This window comes from Necator americanus, chromosome X (genome assembly GCF_031761385.1).
Source record: "Necator americanus strain Aroian chromosome X, whole genome shotgun sequence".
Lineage (NCBI taxonomy): Eukaryota > Metazoa > Nematoda > Chromadorea > Rhabditida > Ancylostomatidae > Necator > Necator americanus.
The window spans coordinates 35059808-35084015 of record NC_087376.1 but is presented as its reverse complement, the minus strand read 5'-3'; the positions used below and the strand labels follow the sequence as shown (position 1 = coordinate 35084015).

General features: G+C 40.9%; 1 protein-coding gene across 1 annotated transcript; it reads right to left on the bottom strand.

The window, feature by feature from the left end:
• Positions 1-625: 625 nt before the first annotated feature.
• On the bottom strand, positions 626-20085 carry RB195_026395 (uncharacterized protein; the record flags this gene model as incomplete). The annotated part of the gene is made up of 33 exons (XM_013435510.2): positions 626-657; positions 2058-2180; positions 2265-2459; positions 2516-2776; positions 4065-4155; positions 4231-4350; positions 4433-4567; positions 4665-4934; positions 4991-5139; positions 5219-5345; positions 5720-5812; positions 5903-6007; positions 6083-6242; positions 6337-6450; positions 6511-6659; positions 6727-6812; positions 7356-7459; positions 7543-7592; positions 10993-11034; positions 12129-12224; positions 12608-12718; positions 12812-12896; positions 12952-13052; positions 13160-13265; positions 13334-13433; positions 13511-13646; positions 13710-13828; positions 15473-15602; positions 17241-17387; positions 19557-19694; positions 19760-19814; positions 19874-19978; positions 20042-20085. The coding sequence occupies 33 exons, from the start codon at positions 20083-20085 to the stop codon at positions 626-628; spliced, it is 3879 nt and encodes a 1292-aa protein (XP_013290964.2).
• Between the last annotated feature and the right edge of the window lie 4123 nt (positions 20086-24208).

Here is a 24208-nt window from a genome sequence, read left to right as displayed (position 1 = left end):
TACATTAAATATGCGTTGTCGATAAACAAATACGTAATAATGACGATCATAAGCATAACAAAAAATAACCATGTTTTGAAATTTGAAGAGGAAAATCTCTGTCTCTGTGTTCGAACTTTCAACCTCAATTAGACAAACTAACACTTCCGCGAAGCAATTCCCGACGAAAACACATACTTTAAGCAGTATTCAAAAAGCAGATCACCTACACAAAGGCAAACCACAATCTTCCGAAAAGGTTTATTCCTCAATAACTATGCATTGAGAACATACAAGAAAGGTAGACTTGCCTTTTCATGGAAACATTCCATAAATAAACGTCAAACATGAAATAGAACGGAACCTACAAACACGAGGCGGTGTGTGCATAGAATGGAAGGAGGAAACAGAAGAAAACAGAGACCTTCAGAATTCGACAATGTAAGAACCGGTCAAAACGGGAATAAATAACGCCCCATGCAAACATAAATTCGCATAACAAACCAAAAAATGGGTATCCTTTAATAGAATAGAGCGTAAGGAATTAGGTGATCTACAAGAATAAAAGAGAATAAGTTAAGAGGAGACATGTGATTAACATGAATAGATAGATTTACCGTTATACGTACAAATATCACGTTAAATGTTACTCTTGTGGCTTAACTTCACCAGGTTGGCCTAAAAATAGTGCATCATGATGCAACTTCTTGCATACTCTTATAACTTCTTGCATAATCTTATATTCAAAGAAAAGAAGGTTAACCAACACCAATGAAAAACAAAACGAATGTTGGAGCACTCTAGTAAAAGCTGTCCTCAGAGCACAAAAATCCTTCTCTGTCAGATGGTTTTCCCATTTGAAAGGGCAACATGTAGTCGATAGTGTTTAATTTACTGGATCAAAACATTTAATGCTCCTTGTTGAACACCACATTAAAATAAAATATAAATAATTCCAAACAGATTAACGCTACTTTTCATGTTCTACATGTTATCTCCTTAAATGTGGTTGTCTCCATGTTAACTCATTCATCAAAAATAATGTAATAAGACTGCCCAATGTTAAAGAATCAATGAACAGCTTCTTTGCTGATGATTGATGTCAAACAATGTCATCTATGAACTCATTTTTTCTGCCCAGATAGAGAACATACTTTATGTTAGTGAGTTCCCAATCCACGAAAATACTCACAACGTCCTCCTCGCTTAGACGTTCCTTCTCGCATATCCATTACTAAGAAAAAAGGAAGATAGAACTGGAGCTACTAATGATTTAACCTTACCACTCTCCAAACAGGTCTTCTGAAAATGAATGGGTAAGTGATATTACTTTCTGCGGTAGAAAAAAACCAAAAATGGAATGAGAGACGACATCTGCGCTACTCACACTTGACAGTTAAAATAAGGATAAAGTGTCTGGCATTGACCACTCCGCTTGGGATGCCTCGAGTTCACTTCAATTCAGAATCGTTTGAGGTTTGTGTACGTGTAGATGGCCTATGCAATGACTTGCGGTGGCTAGCCGATGTGTCAAGTCAGTGTTTTTATCCTCACAAACAGGTCTGGTACCAATTTATCGACCCCGGAGGGATGAAAGGCTTGGTTAGCACTAGGGCGGATTCGACCTTCCGATCGATCGTACAGGAAGCGGAACTTCTAATCGCTAAACTACACCCGCCCATTTGACAGTTAAGAACAAATTTTGTGCTCTAAGAACAATTTTTACACTTTAATCGCTAAGCAATGAGAGCAGCTTTGATGTGCTTTCTGTCCCCTCCCCCTAACTCCTTTTTTTCCCACAAACCTCTAATATTATTGGCAGTTTCGTTCAACAACTTGTTTTATTTAAAGGTAAGGTAATGAAACTTACTTTGGTGTGCAGCTAAGTCTAATTATAATGTCATGTTTTATGTGAAGAGAAGGGAACAAAAAAAAAACAAAAAGGGTAAAGAAAAATAGTTATTTTGAAATCCACAAAATTCTAAAGATAGAGGAACTAATTTACCCCAACACCTACAAAAGCAAGCCAAAAGCATTTGTAGGGAGAAATAACATACTATACGAGTACTAAGATGTACCTTGATGCATAGGTGGAGTGGCAGCATCTGCCATGTCAAGCTGTGGGGGTTGCGCTGCTTGTGGTTGTGGAGGGTAACCTGCCGGTGGCTGTCCGTACTGCTGCGGGGGATAGGCAGGGTGTCCTGAACAAATATGTTAGCGAGTAGGAAGGAAGCATTCTTCTTAAAAGAAATACTAAATAAATGCAACAAATTTTATACACATACCCTGCGGAGGGTAACCTGGATAAGCGCCAGGGCGCTGCGGTTGAGCGCTATATCCTGCGGGTGGTTGGCTTTGATATGGGGGACGCTGTTGTGGTGGATAACCACCTGGTTGCGGTTGTGGTGGGTATGCTCCTGGACGTGGTTGCCCGTAGTAACCTGGGGCTCCACCCTGTTGCGGCGGGTACCCCGGATGTCCTATAAATTGAAGACTTAACTTATACAAATTTCAAGAAATCAAAGGCGTAACAAACCTTGTTGTGGAGGATATCCTTGATACGCACCCTGGGGTTGGGTTTGTTGAGTGTAGGCTTGAGGAGGATAGGCTTGAGGTGGAGGGTATCCTGGTTGTTGTGCAGCCGGTGGAGCGGGAGGATAGCTTTGTGGAGGAGGTTGAGCTGCTGCAGGAGCTGCAGGCTGCTGTTGTTGGACTGCAAGGGGTTGACTAGGTGTTGAAGCTCTAGCTGCAACAGCAGTAGCCTCCGCTGGAGCTTCAGTCGACTTTTCAACACTCGCTGGAAAGATGTAGGGATATACCAAGTAAGTGACGGAGCTGTGAACGGTGAAAAAAGATATTGGTATACAAAGTAAGTAAAGCTTTTCTTCTGCATTTTACATTGAATTTCGTTTCTAGTCTGTATCAAATGTTAGGTTTCTTAAAGAAATTCTGGAATGCGGAAAAAAATGGAAATTCGATCAAATCAGTGAATAAGAAACTCACCATCTTATATATTTCTAAATTAAGCAGCCATTTCCGGAAGAACGACAGCTACTGACATCGAAGAAAAAAAATCAAATGAGCAACGCCAAGAGGGTAAGCTACCATTTCCAGTCACTTTATGTTTTCGAATCGAAAACATTTTACTCTGGGTTGGTGAGTGTTACTAGCGACCATGAACAGAGTAATAAACAAAAAACTAATCTTAAGAAAACTCTGATAGATCAGAGAAAATCAATACCAGATGGTTAAAAACAAGATATAAATTTCCTATCGATCAAAACAATCATTTAAAAAAATATGGAGTGGTAATCCATGCGTTGCCCTTACGTCATACAGAAAGGAAATTTTCTATTGGGACTTGTTGGCTAACAGTGAGAGAGATAATAATTATTATCCAATACCTGCTTTTTTAAATTATTATGTTTAATTATTCTGTTTCGCTAGTACGAATCGTAACTGAAGATTAGTAGGAACTCGAATTCACTATATCGATCTGAAAACGTGCGATAACCGGTTCAAAATGTTGCCATTAGTTTAAAAAAAAAGTAGCAGAAGTAAACATGATATGTAGAGGTTCTGTAGGTTCTTAATTACAGATTAGCAGCAAATAAGGAAAGGAGAGGTCCGAAAAATAGGGTGAAATGAAACTAACCCTGGTGAAATGTACAAAAAAATAAAAAATGAAATAATAGTAAATAAATAAATATAAAACAAATATTAAATGGTATTGCGTACTGAAATGTAAGTATAAAAAAAGGTATTGCGTCAACAGAAATATTCGAAAATTTGATGGAGACTCTAGACAGAAAACTTAGGAAATGCTAGAGACGATTATGAAAAGTCAAACTATTGGTAGATGTTCTAAAATAAAGAAAAAGTCCTGTTTTGGAAAGGATACACGATAGTTCTACCATGTTGATAATAAAAAAACTATTTGTGCAATGCATATTTACAACTACGCAAGTGAGCCAGGTGGGTCTTCTTTTCATATGTTGAAATACATTTAATTCCCTATATTCAACCGGTAAATTCCCCACAACCAATGAAGTATTTCTTAGTTTACGACAACATTTATCACACACCTTCCTGTGTCGGCGGAATGGCGACTTGTACCTGTGGAGTAGGCTGAGGAGGACCGCTTACTTCGAACCCAGGTGGTAATGATGCAGGTAGCTGTAACATTAACTCTAGATATAGAAGACAATTTCCAAAATCAAATACAAAATAACTTAGCCAAAAACTGTTTACCTGGCCTGCAGCAACCATTTTGCTATGCGCCTCATGTTTAGCACGTTGTTCCAGATATCTCAACTGGTCCATGTGGAAGGCTTGCCTTTCCAGTATCAACTGTTGACGCTGATACTCCAACTGAAATCAGTGAAAATCATTAACTAGTTGCTCGAGAAGCAATAACTCAAGAAAAAAAAGTTTCAAAGTGAATCCAACGTACAGCTTCTCTTTCCTTATCCATAATCTGTTCTAGTTCGTCAAAATGTCGCAACTTCATTTCCAGTTTCTTCATCTGAGTTTCGACAAGCTGAGCTACCAGCGATTTTATTCGCCGCTCCTCGATAGTTGCCAGATGCTGAAGAGAGAAGTTATGTTGGCTCAAAACGACGGCAAAATATAGGACCATGAGAAGTACAGAAACCTTCAAATGATCTAAAGAAAAGTAATCTCACTTTGGCTTTAACAGCAGCAGCAGCCAGGGCGGCGGCGGCTGCAGCTTGAACGCTTTCGCTAACAGCAACTTTCGCACTATGTTCCACTGCAGCATCGTCCGCCTTCTTCGATGTTTCATCGGTTTCCATTTTCTCGCCTTCCTCTTTTTCTTTCTTATCGTCTGTTGCAATTCCGGACTTAGCAAGTCCGACGGTCCCATCAAGTACTCCAGTCTTCTCCTCATGAGCTTGAACGTTTCTGGCATGCGCTTCCAACACAAGAGCGGGAACCTTGAAATATATCTCTTAATAAAACCCAACTTGCGATGGAATATAGGAAAAAATACCTCATCCTTTATTTTCGCGAATTCCTCAATCGCTGCTTTAGTGGCTGCTTGAGCAACCTTTGGATCCACAACGGAAGCTAAAAACGCGACCGTAGACATCACCGGGTTTCCAGATTGCGAGAACGGAACAGGTTGGAAGGCCAAGGGCCCTGAAGTACAGAAAATTCTCACAGAATCTTCTAATGAATAAATCGTGACAGACATGCCGAGAAAAGTACTGAGGCAAACCTAAAATGGAGTCGCCACATCCTGGTCCATTAGCATCATCTGAGCCGAGATAAGGATCTTGGATCGGCAATTGCAAGAATCGTAGGATGCACTCATCCTGAGTTCGTGAACCTACGTGATCAGAAACCTGAAATATGCATATTCATTCTCAAAAATGAACTGTTGGACAAGGTAACTGGTATCATAAGGAGACTTTTCTGCATCATCGAAAACCCTCCAATTCAAATAGTTATTAGAGAATGCTTTGAAGTAACCATTACTTTAAAGGAAGTGAGATACACTACAGCTATAGCGAGAAAGTGCTTTGAGAATATTCAATCCGGAGCTAAGTAGACCGACTACGTTTCAAAACAAGAATGATAAAAACGGAAGGAGAAGACGCAAAGAAATAAAGTTGAAATCGAAAGACAAGGAAAAAAAACAAGATATGAGAATAAAAATAATTCAAATGGTTCAGAACTAGCACTGCTAGTTCCAATTAAAGAAAAAAATTCAAAATACTTTGTTCCAATCGTCCTTGAACATTTCCAATCCTTCAAGTAGCAAAAGCGTTTCTTGATCGGTCCAGTCACGTCCTGGAGCTGCCCCTTTTGTCTGAAACTTACATAGTGGATCTTCTACTGGCGTAACAATATGATGAGCAAGAAAACATGGGAGGAAGAACGACTTTTGAGATTCAACCACCTTCATTGCAGCAAGTTGTTTCTGGTACTGATCAGTCTTGAGCCCAACATTTTGCAGCTTATCTATAGGCGTTTTTTCAACCTCTTCTCCCTCCTTCTTCTCCTGCTGAAAAGTAGAAAGGGATTTGTAAGCAAACAAAAAAAGGCTTCTAAAGATAAGTACGCAAGACAGGAAACTAACAGTGAAATTCGACACTACAGGACAGATTGGTTGAACACCAGTGGGTGTATCTGCCAAAACCATAAAATGACTGGTGGCTGGAGGAGCAATTGGAGCAGGACGAGCGTCTGAGTCTACCTGGTAGTTGATCAGACCCCACTGCTCTAGAAACGAGTGTACCCTGCAAATGTTAAGAGGTGGTAGGATAAAAGCGTAGCAGAAACAAAAAGTTTTCTACAAAAGTTTTTCTGCCAGACCGCAAAGAGACCACAAACCTGACGATGGAGCATACATCGCCAGCGAGATTTCTTCGACATGCTGTTGCAGAAAGATATTCAAAGGGGTTGAGTCGATATGTGTCAACCATGAAATTTCGATAAGACAAATACCTGAAAAACGAATAATTTAGTAAGGACCAGTTCCAAGAACAAAGAAAGGAGGAAACTAACACTTCCGGCGTTTTGCTTTTGTTACGACCGTTGAAGAACTCCGGCACAGCTCGCTTTTCAATTTGATGCACTGCGTTGTAGTCGAACCAGGAAGCATACGAAGGAACCACAATGTAGTGGGTTTGTTCGATTACATTACCTTCGCTCTCCTAAAATGAGCTATTGGTCTAGCTCTCTGATTTTTGGTAGCTAAACAAAAAGAAAAGGAAGACCCACCTTCCCTCCACCATGATGCGATTCGTCGTCCAAATCGGTTAGCTTCTGACCTTTCGGTGCAGAGAATTCAGGATCTTTCTCGCGGCCTAAAAAAACACGCTTCTTTCTAAATTCTGTTGGCACTCATCTCTGATGGGAATCTGACGTCACCAGTCTTTCGCACAAAACAGTCTAAGTGATAGCAAGTGGTACCCAGAGCAACAGTTATCTCGATCCTCTAATGCTTTGCGAGAAGAATTGTTAAAATAGTGGCTCAGAAACACTTTCAACCAAAAAGAAAACCCACATTAGCAAGACTTAACACCAAAGAAAAGTGCAACACCTGGAACCAACTTTAGGAAGTTTAATTTGGTGCTTAAAGATGATGTCTCGAAAATCCGATGCAAATTTTAGCACTTCTTAAATGTTCTTGAAAGTATAGATTCCTAAGAAGGGTTTCCTTTTTTCTCAGTAAGGAGATGCTCAGGTCTCCATATCAAGCAAATCAAGGCGATAAAAATAAAAGCTAGCTTATGCAATGTTATTTTTTTCTGTTCTGAGAACAGGGGAAGAGAGGTCGTGGCAGGGAGGTTTTGACTTTTAGAGATTTCAAAGCGAAAATTCCACAATTTCCTGTGAATTACGCTAACCTTTGGGAGGTTCAACTTTTACGGCAACGCCACTGCGACTGTCATCGTCATCTCCATGCATCGATACATCGCCATCGTCGTCATCGCGCTTGCGTTTCGTTCCGCTGAAAATTCAAAGTTTACAAGAAATAAATTAAGAATCTAGTGAAAAGGGGCTGCACCACGCAAGTTACGGTGCTGAGCTTACCCTTTCCTCATCTTGGTTAATATTGTTGAGGAGATTCTGCTCTCACTGGTCTAAAGATTGGTTATATCACGTAAATAAAGGAAGTGATAAATAGGTACGAAGAGGACACCGATGAGGACAAAACGAACAAATTCGCAAACTCCAGTAAACAAGAACTGCGATGGAAAACCCGAGAGTACGTTGAAAGGATGCAAACGCTTCAAGCACGACGACACACAGGGGACGCGCACGCCTGCGCTGCGTGCGACCCCAGCTAGGACGACGCCGCTGAGAGAGTGTGCGATCGGAGAGAGGCTGAATATTGCGCGGCAGGATTTAGTTACGAAAAAGACGGATAGCCGATGTTTTTGGTGTGTCTGGTTGGAGTATTCGTCGTTGATGGCCTCAAGAACTTTGCGGATCGAACAGGGTGGAGGCTGTTACTGTCATTGTCATTGTCTATGTAAATACGATGCAAGAATTAAGCTGGATGGTCGTCAACATAGAACTACAGTAAGCCGAAAATTTGTACAGTCAGACAAGAGGTTCGCGACCTCCAGTTTTCTATTATACTTCCGACGGATATGCAGTAATAGTGCGTTTGATGGGACCCTCGCCCATTTTCGTCATCAGAAAGGAAACCAACCAATAGTGTGCTTCGATTATGACCATCTACCTTACTTATGACCAATTGAGAATCGCAAACTTCGAAAACTGCATGTGCCGTAGTACACCATGAATCTGGTCGTTTCGACTGAGCTGTAAGGTCAGGACAGCAGATCAATGGTCATCGCCATGGAAACGCCACCGGCTGGGTCCGCTACTGCGAGTAGCACACTTGGTTGTGTTTGGGACCAGAGATTCGGTATTTTGCATGATATTAAGTACTTAGGCAACTAGTAAGTATGGACATGTGTTGTTTATATGATTTCCCGTGTGCAGTGTGGTGACGAATACATAGGAGAAACAGCTAGACCACTATGTATTCGAATCAAAGAACACCTGGACGACAAAAGGAAATCATGTGACTCCACTGCGTTGGGTGGTCACAAAGTGCGGCATCATAACGGAGAAGATTTTGAAGTTAAAATCACGATTTTGGCGCGCGAACCTAGCATTGCGGCGCGCAAGGCTCTGGAGGCTTTTTGGATCCACTCCAAGAGTCCAAATATGAATCGCAAGTAGGGATGCCTCTCCATTACGCGGGAACCTTATTTAAGGCTGATATTTGATTGCGGTAGTCACTTCACAACAGGTATCTAGCAGTGGCAGGACAGTCAGCTGATCCTAAGGTACGATGTTATCTTCTACTATTAGCCATGAAACCCAACGATTAACGTAGGACTTTCTTTGTTGGGCGGATAAGGCGTTGATCGAATTAATCACGTTCGATTTCACCCCTTTCAGGCTCTGAAGAAGGCGATATTGCCGAAAGGTTAGCCACGAATAAAGGATTATAACAACCTCGTGTCCGGCTCTATTAAAGAAAACAATTATTTAAGTATGGACAATTGTGGAACCTTAGTACTGAAGTGATAAAAAAAAAGATTTGTTGCTGTACTACACGTACACAGCGAGCAACATCCTCACAGCCACTGAGCTACGAAAGTGGCTGTTTCTGTTTTGACCGCTTCTTCCCAGCCATCCATCCTTGTAATGCGATCACGACGGTGTTTTCGTTATGGAACTGAATTGCAATAGTAATAGTGTGTAGTGAGACTCGCATTTGCAGGCATTATGAGTGAATTGAAGAAATGGGTTCATTCCTGAACCCATTCAGCCGTCACACATAGCCAAACCCACAACAAACGCACATCGGCTTTTATCTCACTGTATTTCATGTTTCCATTATGTTTTTTCATTGTCGTCGTGTTATTATACCCGCTTATCCGCCTGTGTTTTTGGAACTATTTTTTCCTCATCCAAATGGACCTCTGCAACTATACTCCGCATGGACAGAAAATATAGCGCCGAATGTTTCCAACGATATTACGTCACAGCGATATCTTTGACTGAGGAAGAACACAAGAGGAAAAATGTGTGCACGTCAAAAGAAGAACATTCGTTCTCGTACACATCATCACATCATCGTCACGGTCATCCATCCTACCAAAGACATCCGACGTTCTCTGGATCGGCCTGAACATGGGTTAAAGGCAAGATACGATAATTACGAAATTGACGATGTTGGGACCTACCATGGACAATGTTCCAAATCGGGGCGTGGACTAAGAGTATGAGCGTGTTCACGCTCAATTCCTTCAAATTGCTCCAAAAAAGCGGCATGGGGAACCTCCAAGTCACCTCATCACGCGCCAACCTCGTACGCACCATGTCCACAAGCCGTTTCCCGCTCCACTTTTCTCGACGAACAGGGGAATTGAGCGTGGTTACGACCTACTCTTAATCTCACCCCGATCTCTATACTGTCCATAAATGATCCCAACATCGTCAATTTTGTGATATGCCGCATTTAATGGATGTCTACCTAAAGTTCTTGTTCAGACCAAAATCGAAGCAGCATGAGTCTTCTCTTGCTGTTTATCTAAGACGGGTTCGCCAAAGAAATGCGAATGCGTTCACAAATCAGTCGTGCAGGACGTTTTCATCTTCTTTCTCTACGGACGGTGTGGACACCTGCAACGACGTATTTGAAGTGTAGTGAATCACAAAATGGACAATATTGGGATCTCCCTACAAGTGGGTATGGGTGTAGTTCATGAGCCGAGCTGGGTAGAACAAGTAAGCGAGTCTTAAAGTAGAATTGGATATTTGGAAGAAACTTATTAACAAACGATAAAACAATTCATGATCCACACGATCTCTAGCATTTGGACCAGAATGATATGAGCTTGGATGCCTGGTTTGATGGTTATTGCCAATCATCTGTCTCACTATTCCTCTCATATTTCTCCATAGGTAACTGAGCAGCAATCAAGATAAATCACTAACCTACTACTGTACTACTGTTGTACTATTTGATTTGACTCACCGGAATCGACTGCAAATCTTAATGTGCAGAAGCTTCTAGTTTGCAGTGTAATGGATGATGTAAATTGCATAGCATGTAGTGTAAAGCACACATGGGAGTACAGTGTATGGTTCAGTTTATTAGGTTTATCAGTTTACATAGCTATAATATTTACAGGAGCGATGATAAGGACACATATTTCACACCAAGACAACATACATATTATTCTATGACAATGTTACAGCTAAACTATTTTATTAAGCAATAGAAGCATAAGATTCAAGTTACAAAACATAAGCTTGAAACAGTTTCGAGTATTGCATATTTCTGATCGATTAATGAATTAGATTAAACGTTAAACGTCCGGGTTAAATAATCACAACAAAAAAATCAATGTGGATATATTACTGATGCTTATTCTTTAGGTGGAAGGGAGACCTAGTAAGCCGCGGGGGTTTCAATGTCGAGTGTATAGAGCTTTTCTTGTCTGCGCTTCTAACCTTCGAAGCGGAATGCTTTGGCGATGAGTGCTTTGGACCTCCCTACAAATGAAATACATGAATACCTATGAGCTAATAAATACCAAGTATAAGTAACAACTACACAGGAAGAAGGTGGTCGACAATTTCGTAGAAAATCAGCCTATTCCTTGAAGGCATCACCCCGCGAATCTGGGTGGGGGGCTGGTGCGGGTTTCAGGTGGGTTGTATGCCTATACGGGGTCGTAGACTATAGAGAGCGGTGATTCCGTCCATTTCTTCCTAATTGCCTTAAAAAAACGGCGCGGAAGATGCGGCGTGTGCACACGGTTAGCGCGCTCCAATCGCTCTCGTTGTAGGAAATAGCGCCCCGGAACGCTCGAAGCCGCATCTTCTGGACCGTTTTTTACGGCAATTAGAAAGAAGTGGACGGAACCACCCTCATCATAATCCACGACCGTGTATAGGCATATAACCCACCTGAAACCCGCACCACTCCAGATTCGTGGGGTGATGCCTTTAAGTGTGCGCAGGAGTTATGCTGATCTCTCGTACTTGTTCGATATCGCGCCCAATCGAATGCGAATGTCGTTCAGGCAAATATGACGTAATATGGACTGATATCTTCCTTTTATATTGCGTCTTCCCTTAATAATTTCAGGATTTGCGCAAGTCCTTTTAACTGATTAAATTCTCGTATGGATATGGTCAATTTTTTTTGTGAAAAAATAGGCATAATATGAAACCGTTGTTGTATCGAGGTCACTGAAAATGAAGGAAAGATGAAAGTATAGATCGAAAAGCTTCAATTTTTTTTTTTCAGAAGGGAGCGTGGCGACAAAGCGCTGTAGTGGGGTCAAAACAAAATGGAGCTGCATGTAGTTGCATAAGCGGCTCCGCTCGAAACAGTGGAGTATGGCGGTCAAGGTCGAGGTGGTACCATCGTGTGATACTTGCTAGGGTCCCCCTCGATCTCAACTGCTACGCTCCAGCGCACTTCGAGCGCACTCACACACGCAGCTGCGCAGAGCTTTATGCCATTTTGACTTGACTGTAATTGACTTTACGTCACAGATAGTTTAATGTCGACTTACACTAACAACAGTACAAGCGTAATCTTATCCCATTACCATAAATCGACAAACAACAACACTAACCTTGATTCGTTTTGTAGGCGTTATCATACTTGGAATAGATGCTGTAGTTGAATTGAAGCATGGGCTCAACGTGGAGTGAGAGTCATAGCGAAGACGCTAAAAATCACACTAACATTATGGATAAAAATGACGTAGAACACATACAAACAATGCTGAAATTTGGTCAGATCATTCATAACAACTGAAAACTTCGATGTCTAGTAGAATCACCACCATCAGTATAATTTGCTGAGCAGTTTCGGAGTGGTCTTTTTCATGATAAAACAGCGTCCACACAAGCTGCCGCATGCGTGGACATAGTTGCGTGAATGCGCAACACATCTTAAGTTTCGACTCGAATATATGCACTGGTAGTACATCTATGCAATTTATTTTCAGAAGAAAAGCATACCGGACACCGAATACTCTGTGACAATCGGTAATCTTATCGCCGACATATTACTACGCTCGCCACAATTTTGAACTTAGACGAAATATACCTTTCGTAGGGGCTCAAGCTTGGACGAGCTCACCGGCCTAGGTGGTAACTTCCCTCTACCTGATTGCGGAGTTCTTAGCGCACTTGTCGATGTCAGATTTCGTTGCATTTGCTGGAAATGATGACATAAATGACAAAAAAAATACGGATCTATAAAAACTACTACTCAAGAAAAAACATAAAATTAGTAAAAGAGAAGACTTACTCTAGTCTTACGCTCGACGTCTTTACTAGCATTGTACTCGTCTATAACCCATTTGACATAGTCAGGTGGTGTGAAGCCTTCCACCCTGGAACAGAAGATATGAAACTTTTCCTGTACAAATAAGAGACAGCAAATCTCACCTTATTTCGTCATCAGGATGGTTTTCACGATAATCATCATATGCAGCAATTAAAGACTTCAACAGTTTCGGCAACGTAAATTCGTTAAGGGTGCGCTCAATCTGAAGTCAAAAATCAAACAAGGTGTAGCGACAGCACTGTGCACTTTTGATCTTTTGAACTCGCTCGGCCCTTTTATTATTTTATTGAAGCTCGGTCTTTTTATTACCTTCGCATCCAGAAATACATTGTTCTCTCTTCCACGATTTTGGAAATACTCGGCGCTCTTCTTCTTGTCCTCAATGGCCATCTTTTCAGCCCATTTTAGTTTCCACCTGAAATGGATTATATAAGAACGAATCAAAAATACAATGATATTATGGAAGAATGTGGAAAAACGCACTTTGTAAGTATATCACAGACTTCCTTTCTGGCTTCGTACAAGCACTCTAGCCGAGAAATCTCCGTCGACATATTATCGAAGTCTTTTTCGGTGTGACTGTCTGGAGAACATAAAATGATTTCCATATAAGAAAAAACCTAACTTCACATGTATTATGAAGAGAAAGACATAACGCACCTGGATCATAAGATGCTGGAACTAATCTTTCGATATCCGCCACATGACAAAGCTCCCACAGCTCGGATAAGCGTGAGTGCAGTTCTGTCCAGCGAAACTCTTTCTCTTGAATATACTCACGGTACATGTCGTTTAACTGTAAAATACTTACTCCATAAGCAAATGATAAATCATGAAAGTCCCGAGTATACTACGTCACCTGGCTATAATATCCTTCAATAGAATTCATCATGTTTTCGGAGAGACAGACTTCTTCTTTCGTAACGTCGACATTAAGAATAACTTGCAGATTTTCATCGTGAGAATCAATGTTGTTTCCTTTAAAAAAGGATATGTAGTCCTCGCATTATGCAGTACCATGCAGAGTAGTGAAAAGAACTGTTTTCATTAAAGCGTACTAGCTTGAACGTCCGGCTAAGGCCGGACTTCAGGCTTTTTTTGGTGTTCACTTCGTCTTCACCGATCAATAAGAAATAATAGTAGCGACATTTTTTTTTGTAAAATTAGATATACTTCTTTCTATCAACGCTTTCTTCAATCTTTTTACCCCAAAATTTAAGCATAGATGAAAGATTTTATGGTTTTTCCTAAACGCGTCAGTTGTACATTAGGAGAACAATCAAACTTGATTTTACATTTATGTTCCTCTCAAACCTCCACAATTTGGGAACATTATTCGAATTATGGATTTACTTCGTTCTCAACTATTAGCAAAGAACGATATGCTAACGTGAGATGACGTGAATATCACTATCGTAGTGATAAAAATAACGTTCTACTTCAGATCGCGTAAGCTGTTGGCTACTATGTACTGTATTTAAGCAGCCGCTCGCACGTGTGTTTCCTCTTTTTGAAGAAAGGATGTTAGCAGCGTCAGAGGAACATGCTGGGAAATAGATATGCGAAGGAACTATAAAAATCCATTCTACTGCGTTGGGGCTTCCGCGCACCAATCCGACGTAGTGGGAACCGTCTCTCCTCACTCTAACTTTCTGGCACCGGCGCACCATTCCGACCCCATGGGACCTGTCTCCTTCTCTTTCTGAAATTTCTTGACTGGAACAGACATACAAAGACGCACACACGTGACTGAATGAGCCCGTTATTTTACAGCATGACAGTTAGCAAATTTGGAAGTACATATTCACATAAAAGTTTATTTACCCTCACTAACATATGAGAGAAATTAACTTGCCCTTATCAAAGCCAACATATATATATATATATATACATATATATATATATACATATATATGTATATATATATGTATATATATATGTATATATACATATATATACATATATATATACATATATATATACATATATATACATATATATATATATATATATATATATACATTTATAGCTTTGGACAATGGTGAGAAGGTAGAGTGCTCGCCTATGAGGTCCATGGCGATGGCTCGGCACCTCACCGTTGCAGAGTTGGTACACACACAGTGCGCCTGGTATATATATATATATATATATATATATATATATATATATATATATATATATATATATATATATATATATATATATATATATGTATATATATATATATATATATATATATATATATATATATATATATATACACGCACGCACGCGAGCGCGGACTAAGCGCGTTATTATATAGCATGATAATTCTCATAAATAAATAAATAACAAATAAATAAATAAATACTATAACAGCTTTAAACTTTGTAGTTTAGAGTTATGGGAGACTGCACAATTTTGCATCCAATAAATGAGATTCAAACTCTCAAAAATGTGGACTCAGAATCCCCATCGAACCCACGATGTTCAAAAATCGCTTTTCTATTTTTGTGGGAAGCGGACATGAATGCAACAGCTGTAAGATTATTTCCAGAGCATGAACATTCCCTCACTATGATGATAAAATAATGCCTCAGTAACAAAAATCAAAATCCTCAAACAATGATGACTAAAACTCACCGAGTACTTTCGCAAATTTCTGCATGGACTTCTGCCATTTCTCAGCTTGACGAACTCTTTTCTGAAGGATGTCTTCAAATCGAAGCCGCCGAGCCTCCAGAGCGCGGATTTTCTCTGCGGGAAGCAAATCCTGAAGGCTCTAGTAATCTACCTATTTGCTAATATTATATTGAATAACCAAAACCTCGTTGGATATCGCAGAACAGTGCATATACTGTTATGTAAGACCAAAGTAAACATCATGCCACAACGGTTTAAATTCCCTCACCACCTCGTCTTAATTAAACGTCGTTGGTGCAAGAAAGAGATAGCGAACATAAAGAGCTCAGAGCTCGAAAAAAATAAGGTCATGATGATCAGTTCAAAGATCAAGAAGAATTGTTTTCACGTGTTCCTTGAATACAAAATAGCGAAGGAATGAATCCTGAGAGCTGTCGTGGTGAAAAATGCTATGAGACAGAGGACAGGGAAGACATGGTGTGCTTAAAAGATACAGCAAGACCAAATAGTGAGATGAGGCATTTTATAACGCCAAAAGTTTTATAGTATAACGTCAAAAGTTTTATAGTATAACGCCAAAAGTTATAAGTTCAAAATGTTAGTGGCAGTATGCTTCCCCACGAAAGTGAGACCCAATCATCAGATTTGGTGTCACTATAAATTGCAGCATTGAGTGTCCTAAAAACGGTGTACATATCTTTTGATACCCTTTCCTCCTTTTCTCCTAATTTCCCGTTGCATTCTGAACTAGTGCATTTTTGAATACGGCATTTTACATCGTAGTATAGTAGAGTCAAAGCGACAAGAAACACGGTGCAGTTGTGTAAGCGGTTGCGCTCGAAGCGGTGCGGTGGAGCGTAGCGGTTAGAATCGAGTGAGGATTCCTGCTACCACGATTCATTGCTGCAGTTCGCGATGGTCCCCTCGATACGAACCGCTATCTTCTGCGCGCCGCCTTGAACGCAACCGCTTACGAAATTGCACCGTGCTTGATGTCGTTTTGAGCCAACTATAGATGTTCACAGTTTCTACGATGTGCGATACTTCTTCATTCTTGTACATTTCCCTAACATATAAATATTATTAACATGCTAATACACAACTTCAACGTATTGAACGAGAGCAATAACAAGAATTGCTGAACTGTCAATATTTCAAGTGTACTGTGCGCAAAACTAAACTCACTGGAGCCAACATTTTAGCTTTGTTATTCCGAAATTTTAAACTGCTTTTCTGCCCGCCTAACAACAACTTAGAGTACTTAATTTTTAATCCTTCGTATTTAGACTCAAGATGAATCACCTTTTATAGTGCAGAATTCCAGCACTTTTTGCCATAAATGCTCAACTGCTGAAATTGGTATCATTACATAAAGGCAGGATACCAGGAAAATGACGAAGTTGGGACTTGTCCAGGAAAAGATAGGTAGATAACTAGTATGCGAGTAATCACCTCAACTCCTCTTAATCGCCCCCAAAAACCTCCTTACTGGGTCGTTTTTTTTCCTTTTGTACAGCGCGTTAGAACGCCACGCATGTATCTAAAATGGACCAGTAAGGCCATTTCTTAGGGCGATCAAAGGAATTGAGCGTGGCTAAGCTCATACTCGTAATCTACACCACAAACTCCGTTCGTCGTTTTTTGGAGCTAACCCGATATCATCAATTCTATGTTTTGTAATTGTATTGGAAGATATTACTGATGCTTATTCAACGTTACGTTAATTACGTCATAATTACGTTTGTTCCGATGTACTAAAATGGCTCACATTGTCATCTCTTCTTGTTGCGTTGTCGTCCTCGATTCCGATACGTAGTGATAACTGATACACCTGTTCTATGAGTTCAGCTTGTTCACATCGGCGAGCTTCGTACAAGGGTTTCAACTTGATTAACTCATTATCCACAGACTTAAGCTGAAACAAATGTCATGTAATGCGAGCGGACACAAATTAGCTATACAATACTGAATATTTCAGAAATTGCAGCCGATTATGACCGAACAAACACCGTTTGACTTTTCAGCTCTAACCACGAACCCAAAGCAGAAATGATACTATCCTTCCTCCTGAAGTGCGGGCTAAACTGTTAGGTCAGAGATAAGGTGAACTTAAATATAGATTAAAAAAGTTAGCAATGGAAGAGTTGTGCGGCAAGTGCTAGTGAATATGTGAACTGAAAACAGAAACATTCAAAATCGTTGCTGAACGCCTTAAAGTTGGAGACCGCAACGTGTCTGCCACAACGGCTATAACGCAAATTCTCTTTCTCTCTCTCTCTCTGCTTCACACACCCCCTCTGCTCTGCTGCATCGCGTTCACCAGGCTGAAGATGTTTGAAGTCAACAATATTTCATCAAATTTCTACAAAATCTGATCTCTACCAATTTTTAACAGCTGGACGACCAACGTTCATTCAAAGATCATTAAAATGGACACTGCACGACTTTGATAAATCAGTTTTCTTGAGAACACTACAGTGAAGTCAAAAACCTGATTTCCGAATCAATTGGGTTGCGGGTGACTTCCGAATCAATTGCGGTTGCGAGCGAGGTAACATTCTCTCTCTCAGTTCCGCATCCCTAAATAGAGATGACGAGTGGAACTGCTTACGCAATTGCTTCGCAGTTGTGTTCGGTTTGACAGGAATGAATAAGTGAGCAATGTAAATTTCCATGTCTCACACCTGCACTTTTCTCTCAACAAAGTGTCACACCAAAATGACTGAAAATATGAATCCTAAATACTTTCTACGTCAAGCCATATCCTGTCCGCATTTCTAGAGTTCAGCAACATTACAAAGCACATTACATCCACAATTATAAATTGGGATGGAATCTGAGCAAAATTAGCTGCACCCATGATAACGAGGTCAGGTGAAGCAATAGAATCATTTACACATAGAAAAATGAGTCAACCATCTTTTCAATCAAATTTTATTTTTGAATCTACTTCAGCCCGCTTGAAATCTATGTGGTACTTTTTGGAAATTTTACTGGACATTTTATAACATTTCTCATCTACGTTTAGAAACACCGAAACCATTTGCAGAGGTAGTAATGTGAATCAGAGAAAAACTGATTTTTTTTTGAAAATGCTCTGGCGAAATGCGCTAACGGATTTATTACGAAGAAAAAAATTATTGAAGTAAACATGTTAAGTTCATTTCTGGCTGAACATGAAGATATGGATGCTACGAAATATCAGGTTTAGTTATGCCGTAAGGTAGGACTTTCCAGAATATAAAAATTCATAGATCTTTGTTAAAACTGTTACTTCAGAGATTCTGTGTTGCTTCAAATACTGAATGGAAAATAGGTGGGAATTTCGCCAAAAGTCTCATTTACTTCGTATCTAGACTCAAAAACAATAGGGCTATCAAAAACAACAACCTCATTTTGCAGAGCAACCCTTACTTAGAAATGGTTCCCTTAGCGCTTCGTGAATGAAGTTATAAGCGTCCTTATCGGCCGTATCAAATCCACGTTTAGTTCAGCAATTTCTATTGTCCTTCGCCACATTCGAGAGGAAAAGTTCGTGTAACAGTAGGAAATAAGAAGCAGTTACATAATGTATGCGTTCCTAACCACTGTAATATCAAGAAGTTTTTGCGAGCTAGTCATAACATTGCAGAGAAAAGGGCTGTTTGCAATGTAAAAACCGGAATTATCACATTTTTGGATAATTTTTACGAAGGCTCATTCTGGTAATCGTAAAGCTGACTATTGAGGTCCAAGAGGTAATTTTGATTTAGAAAGGTGTTTTTAAGGTACATGTATAAGTGATCTGAACTTGACACTACACACATTATTATTTTTTATTACATTTCATTGAAACTTTCCTCCTAGAGTTTACGACATATGAAGAAAAAATCTGAAGTGTCGAGCATGTTCCCCGATTATCGAGAATCGGAAAGCTAAAGTGCCTCCTCACTGAGCGAATGGGTAAAAGTGTGTTATGAGATGCTAATGGAGATCTGTCTCTACAAAGCGATGAAAAAGAAATAAAATTTCTTTTAAAAAATAAAGTTTGTGTGGTGGTAATCCAACACAATTACTATTCATGGAAGAGAAATGAAAAACCCACAAGCTCTACTGAGCCAGGAGGAGCGTTTTTATTCTCCCATGGCTCCATTCCTAACTGAGATCGTATTTTCTCTATTCTCTTGAGCCCATTCTCAATGTCCGCAGCTACGCTAACGACCATCCCTTCCTCCGATTCTACCTATAAAACATTGTGTCAAGCGGAAAATTTATGTATCACTCCAAAAGGAATGAACTATCAATTACCATATCGTTGAGCAACTTGACGATGTGTCCGAAGGCTACGCCGACCCGTGCTACTCTTAACCATGATTAGTAAGGAGAAATGTAATATCTTCAATTTGTTCAGAAAGACATTACCTCGCCGATTCGGACATATGTATTTGGTCCCATAAGTCGTTTAATTTAGCAACTGCTCTCCTAATATTATTTTCAACATCTCGAAATGAATCGTTTACGGAGAGCCTGAAGCAAGGCATAATATCATGGAAGATATAAACTATGTGGTAAGAAATGTTGCAACGCTACCTTCTTGCATTCACTGTTTTCCCAATTCGAAACGGTGAAACCATGCCACACCAGCAAGCTTCGTTAGTTAAAAGACAATTCTACTGCTGTAATCAGAACCAAATAAATATGCTTAACATACAAGAAAAAGGATGAAGTGGACAGCGTTGAACGATCTTTATGGAGATTCTCGTCTGTGCGTTAGCGTTCAATTCAAATTCGTTTGAGGTTTACGAATTTATGTTCAGCCCTAAAACACTTTCTGCCTAATAGATGGCTTAAACAATTGACAAAGAAATGCTGAATCTTCCAAAAAGATAGATAAAGGCAGAGGACTCAAAAAAAACATGAACATGTTGACTTAGAAGGATCTGTTAAGAAGGGAGTAGCGTAGGAGTTAGTACATCAACTAGTTGTTCAGAACCAAATCTTCAGTCTGATCCTTCCGTGTCTGCTTGAAAGAGGTGGTACAGGAACGATCACAAAGACGTCCTACAGTAGTTGTAGTATTGGGCATGCAAGATTTCCTACAGGGTAAAACTGCACGATGCCGACTAGTTTGACAACCTTTACCACTTCCACAACTGCAGCACCAGCATTGTATTGCTTACTTGAGAGCTCAAGGCACAAGGAGTGAAACTACGACTGAACGACAACAACAAAAGACACGAATGCATGTGACCACAATTTGTGAAGAGGTAGCTTGAACACTTCAAATTACATTGATGACAATCCTTCCTAACAAAACTGCCATACATTTTGAAAATATCGTCGTTCGAGCACATCACGTTTGGGTTAGAAGGAAACAGTTGACATTATCAAGGTCAGCGGACGTCCCCGCATTCAAAATATTGAGGTTGGCGCCGCGGCGATCGTGCTGCGCTCTAATCGAGTTGTAAGTGGCGTCTCCTGCGCGCTGTGTACTTTTGAAAGACAGTGTGTCGCGAAGCTGACGTTGTACAGGAACCTCAGGGATGACATATACTTCGGGTTGTGGATGACGGAAACGAGCGTGGCCTCGCTCAGTCCCTTCTATGCGCTCCGATTTCCTCAACGATCTATTAGTTGGTTTTACTTGCAAGGGCTTCTGGAAAGACCTCATTAATCATCGACTTGCTGGTGGAAGTGAAGTTTGAACAATGCTGCGAACTGGTTTCTCAGGAAAGAACCCCACGTTCCACGCCGCTTTTCCTGGAGTTTCCATAACACGTCAAGTTCGAGACATGCTACCTTTAACTGATGAGGACGAGAGTGGAGGTGACGTGTGCTGAACACATGGTGCGTTGGTCCTAAGCGGTGAGCGACTGGGTTTTACGAGATGAGGAAGTTTCCCCTCGGAAGAGATCCGTGACTCCGTAGGGATACTGGCCGTCTCTTCGTCGTAATACTGGCGTCACTCCAGAGGTTCCCTGCACTGCTTTGCCAGATGGGCGATAATGCGTGGCTCTTTAGATATATGTTCAAGGGCTTTTTTCAATGCGTGATAGAAATGACAGATGGAATCCGCAACAGTGCATATTATAGTTTCATGTCAGGAAATGTGGCATGATACAGCCTTGTATGATATTGTCTCCCCAACGATGCGACTCATTACGGACAATAGAACGAGGGAATCCACGAAATCTCTGAGATTGCGCGTGGAGCAGCTTCTCTTAGAAATTTAAAATATAGAATTTCAGTTGTGGACGCTGGACGACGACGATGCTGTCTGCGTTCTATTGCCTAGTAGGTTGCATCGTTGGGTAGATTGTGGGGTCACATAGAACTATTTCACACGGCCTACCCATGGACCTCCCTCACAGCCGGTTCGTTGCGAGGCTACGTGGAGCGTGCCCAGATGGCGGAATAGGGGTTAATCGCGGACCACATCTTGTGTCTGCCCAGAGACGCGGGTGGATTCAAAGGGGATGGACTCCCGGTTTCTGTTGTCCCAGGACCGACTCATAACATTCTTGTAACCCGCACGTCGGTCCGGCTAAAGGCCTGCAATGAAGTGACTGGGAGGTGCAAGGGAGGCAGCAACAAATAAGCTCCATTTGTCCACTCTGAGAGGACAGACGTTCTTCCCCAAATCCGTGGGACTAGAGTCTTGCAACCTGCTCATGAATTCTAAAATTTCACGCATGTCACAATTTATCTGGATTAGTAATGGGAATGCGAACAACGCAGTCCTGACCTACATCCCTATCTATTCGTAGAGAGATCTCAACATCGTCAATATCACGGTAAAGACTTAGACTTGCGACTTAGTGAACTCTCGACTCCATCGGTCCAAGAATTTCCGTTCTTTGAGGAGGCACCTAACAAAGGTGAAGTCCATATCTTTGGGGAAAGCTGTTGTTGACAGATAAAGTTGTGTCAAAATGACAATGCACTTGCGTAAGCGGTTGCGTTCCAAGCGGCGCGGTACAGCTTAGCTGTTATGACCAAGTGGAGATCCTTGCCAGCGCCGCAAATCGCTGTAGTTCGCGACGGGATCTTAGATCCTAGCCGCTAGATTGACCGCGACGCTTGGAACGCAGGCGTTTACGCGACTGCAGGGAGCTTCATGTCGTTTTGACCCAACTATTCCTGGTCTTCCTCTGACGAACTTATCTACAATCCATAGATTACTGAGAGACAGTTTGAAGCTTGGAACTGTTTATGTGTTTGTAAAACATAATTGATCACTACTGCTTAGAAATGTAACGAACACATCTTTTCCAGACATTTCGATACTAGTTGGGGAACTATCCCCATAAAGAAACTCTCGTGTTAGTCAGTGGTGTTTCCAAGCAACACTTTCCGAATCGCTTCGGAGGTATTAGACGAAGGGCACCTAATTGAGTTGCGCGACCCTCGGGTAATGTCGTAATGGATATTGCGGAGCATGTTAATTTCTCGCTTTTACGGCTCGAAGCACTCTCTCTTTGGCAGCTGCTTATTCTTCGGAATAGGAGTTGCTCGTTGGAAAATCTGGATGATTCGTGAGGTCGTCTCAGCTTCACCTTTCGCTCACTATTTTCGAACTGAAAATTCCACTTCGAGGAAAATCTTCAAAGTATTTCATACACTGTAGATTGTTTTGTGCAAAGAAAGACTTAGGAAAATTTGGAAATCCGCTCGGAAAAACTTGAAAAAAAATCCGCTTTATTTTTTGATACACTCTATTAAAGTGCTCTTCACGAACAAAAGTTTAGATGAAAGAAAGATGAAAAAAAAAACTCAAAGCAAAAAAGCATCCTCAGGAACGAGACAAGAAACCAAAAGAAAGAACAAACGCAACTTCATCTCGTTTTGACTCCACTATATATCATATTCAGAACCAATTCTGACACTGAACTCCTAGTACGAATGAGAAATACTGTATGTTTACTGTCAAGATTGATCATTTCACAGTTCACTTCGCGGTTCACGGTGAATCTCCCAAATGACAGTTACGTTCCCAACACAGAAATGCTCGATTAGCAGACAGTGAGAGGGCTGCTTCTCATCGTTTCACTCAGAAAGCTGTTTCTCATGTCTTGCGTTAAATACAGTCTTCTTTCTTGTTTCGATAGAGGTCCCCCTCGCATCGCACAATACACCGCATCCGATTCAACTGCGCAGGACAGTGATAGTTAGAATACTCTACTGGGCATTATTCAGCGTGTCACAGCTTCTATGGTCGGGTCAAAATGATCTGAAACCCGGTACAGTTGCGTAAGCTGCTGCGCTCGAAGCAGAGCAGCAGCGAATGGCTCCAACCGTATCCTATCCGCTGCTCCAGCGCGCAGCCGTTTACGCAACTGTACCGAGTTTTTCAACTGTAGCTTGATGGAACTCTGCAGCTTCGTGATTACTTGGACGAAGAGTGAAAGAGTCAAATCAGAAATTATGGTTTGTGATAAGGTGGTCATTGGTGAACAATGCCTGAAGTCCGATATTCAGTCAATGTCTAGACAAGTAGACGTAGCCAACCGCGCCAGTGCTCAGCCAGTTTGAGTCTGACGGCTGGAGAAAGCTTTGTAGTTCCAAGAGTATGTCCGCTCCTAAAGATCAGTCTCTCTTTTTTTCAGACACCAATCAGAATACTGTTTTTGTTCCATTGTGTTTCCGAAGAATCTGCAGTGGATGTCAGCGGTGGAGGCTCCTTTCCAGGGTTGAATTGTTGAAAAGCGTCCTGTAGACACTGTTATTTGATTCGTACGACTACGAGCTGCAGTAGTG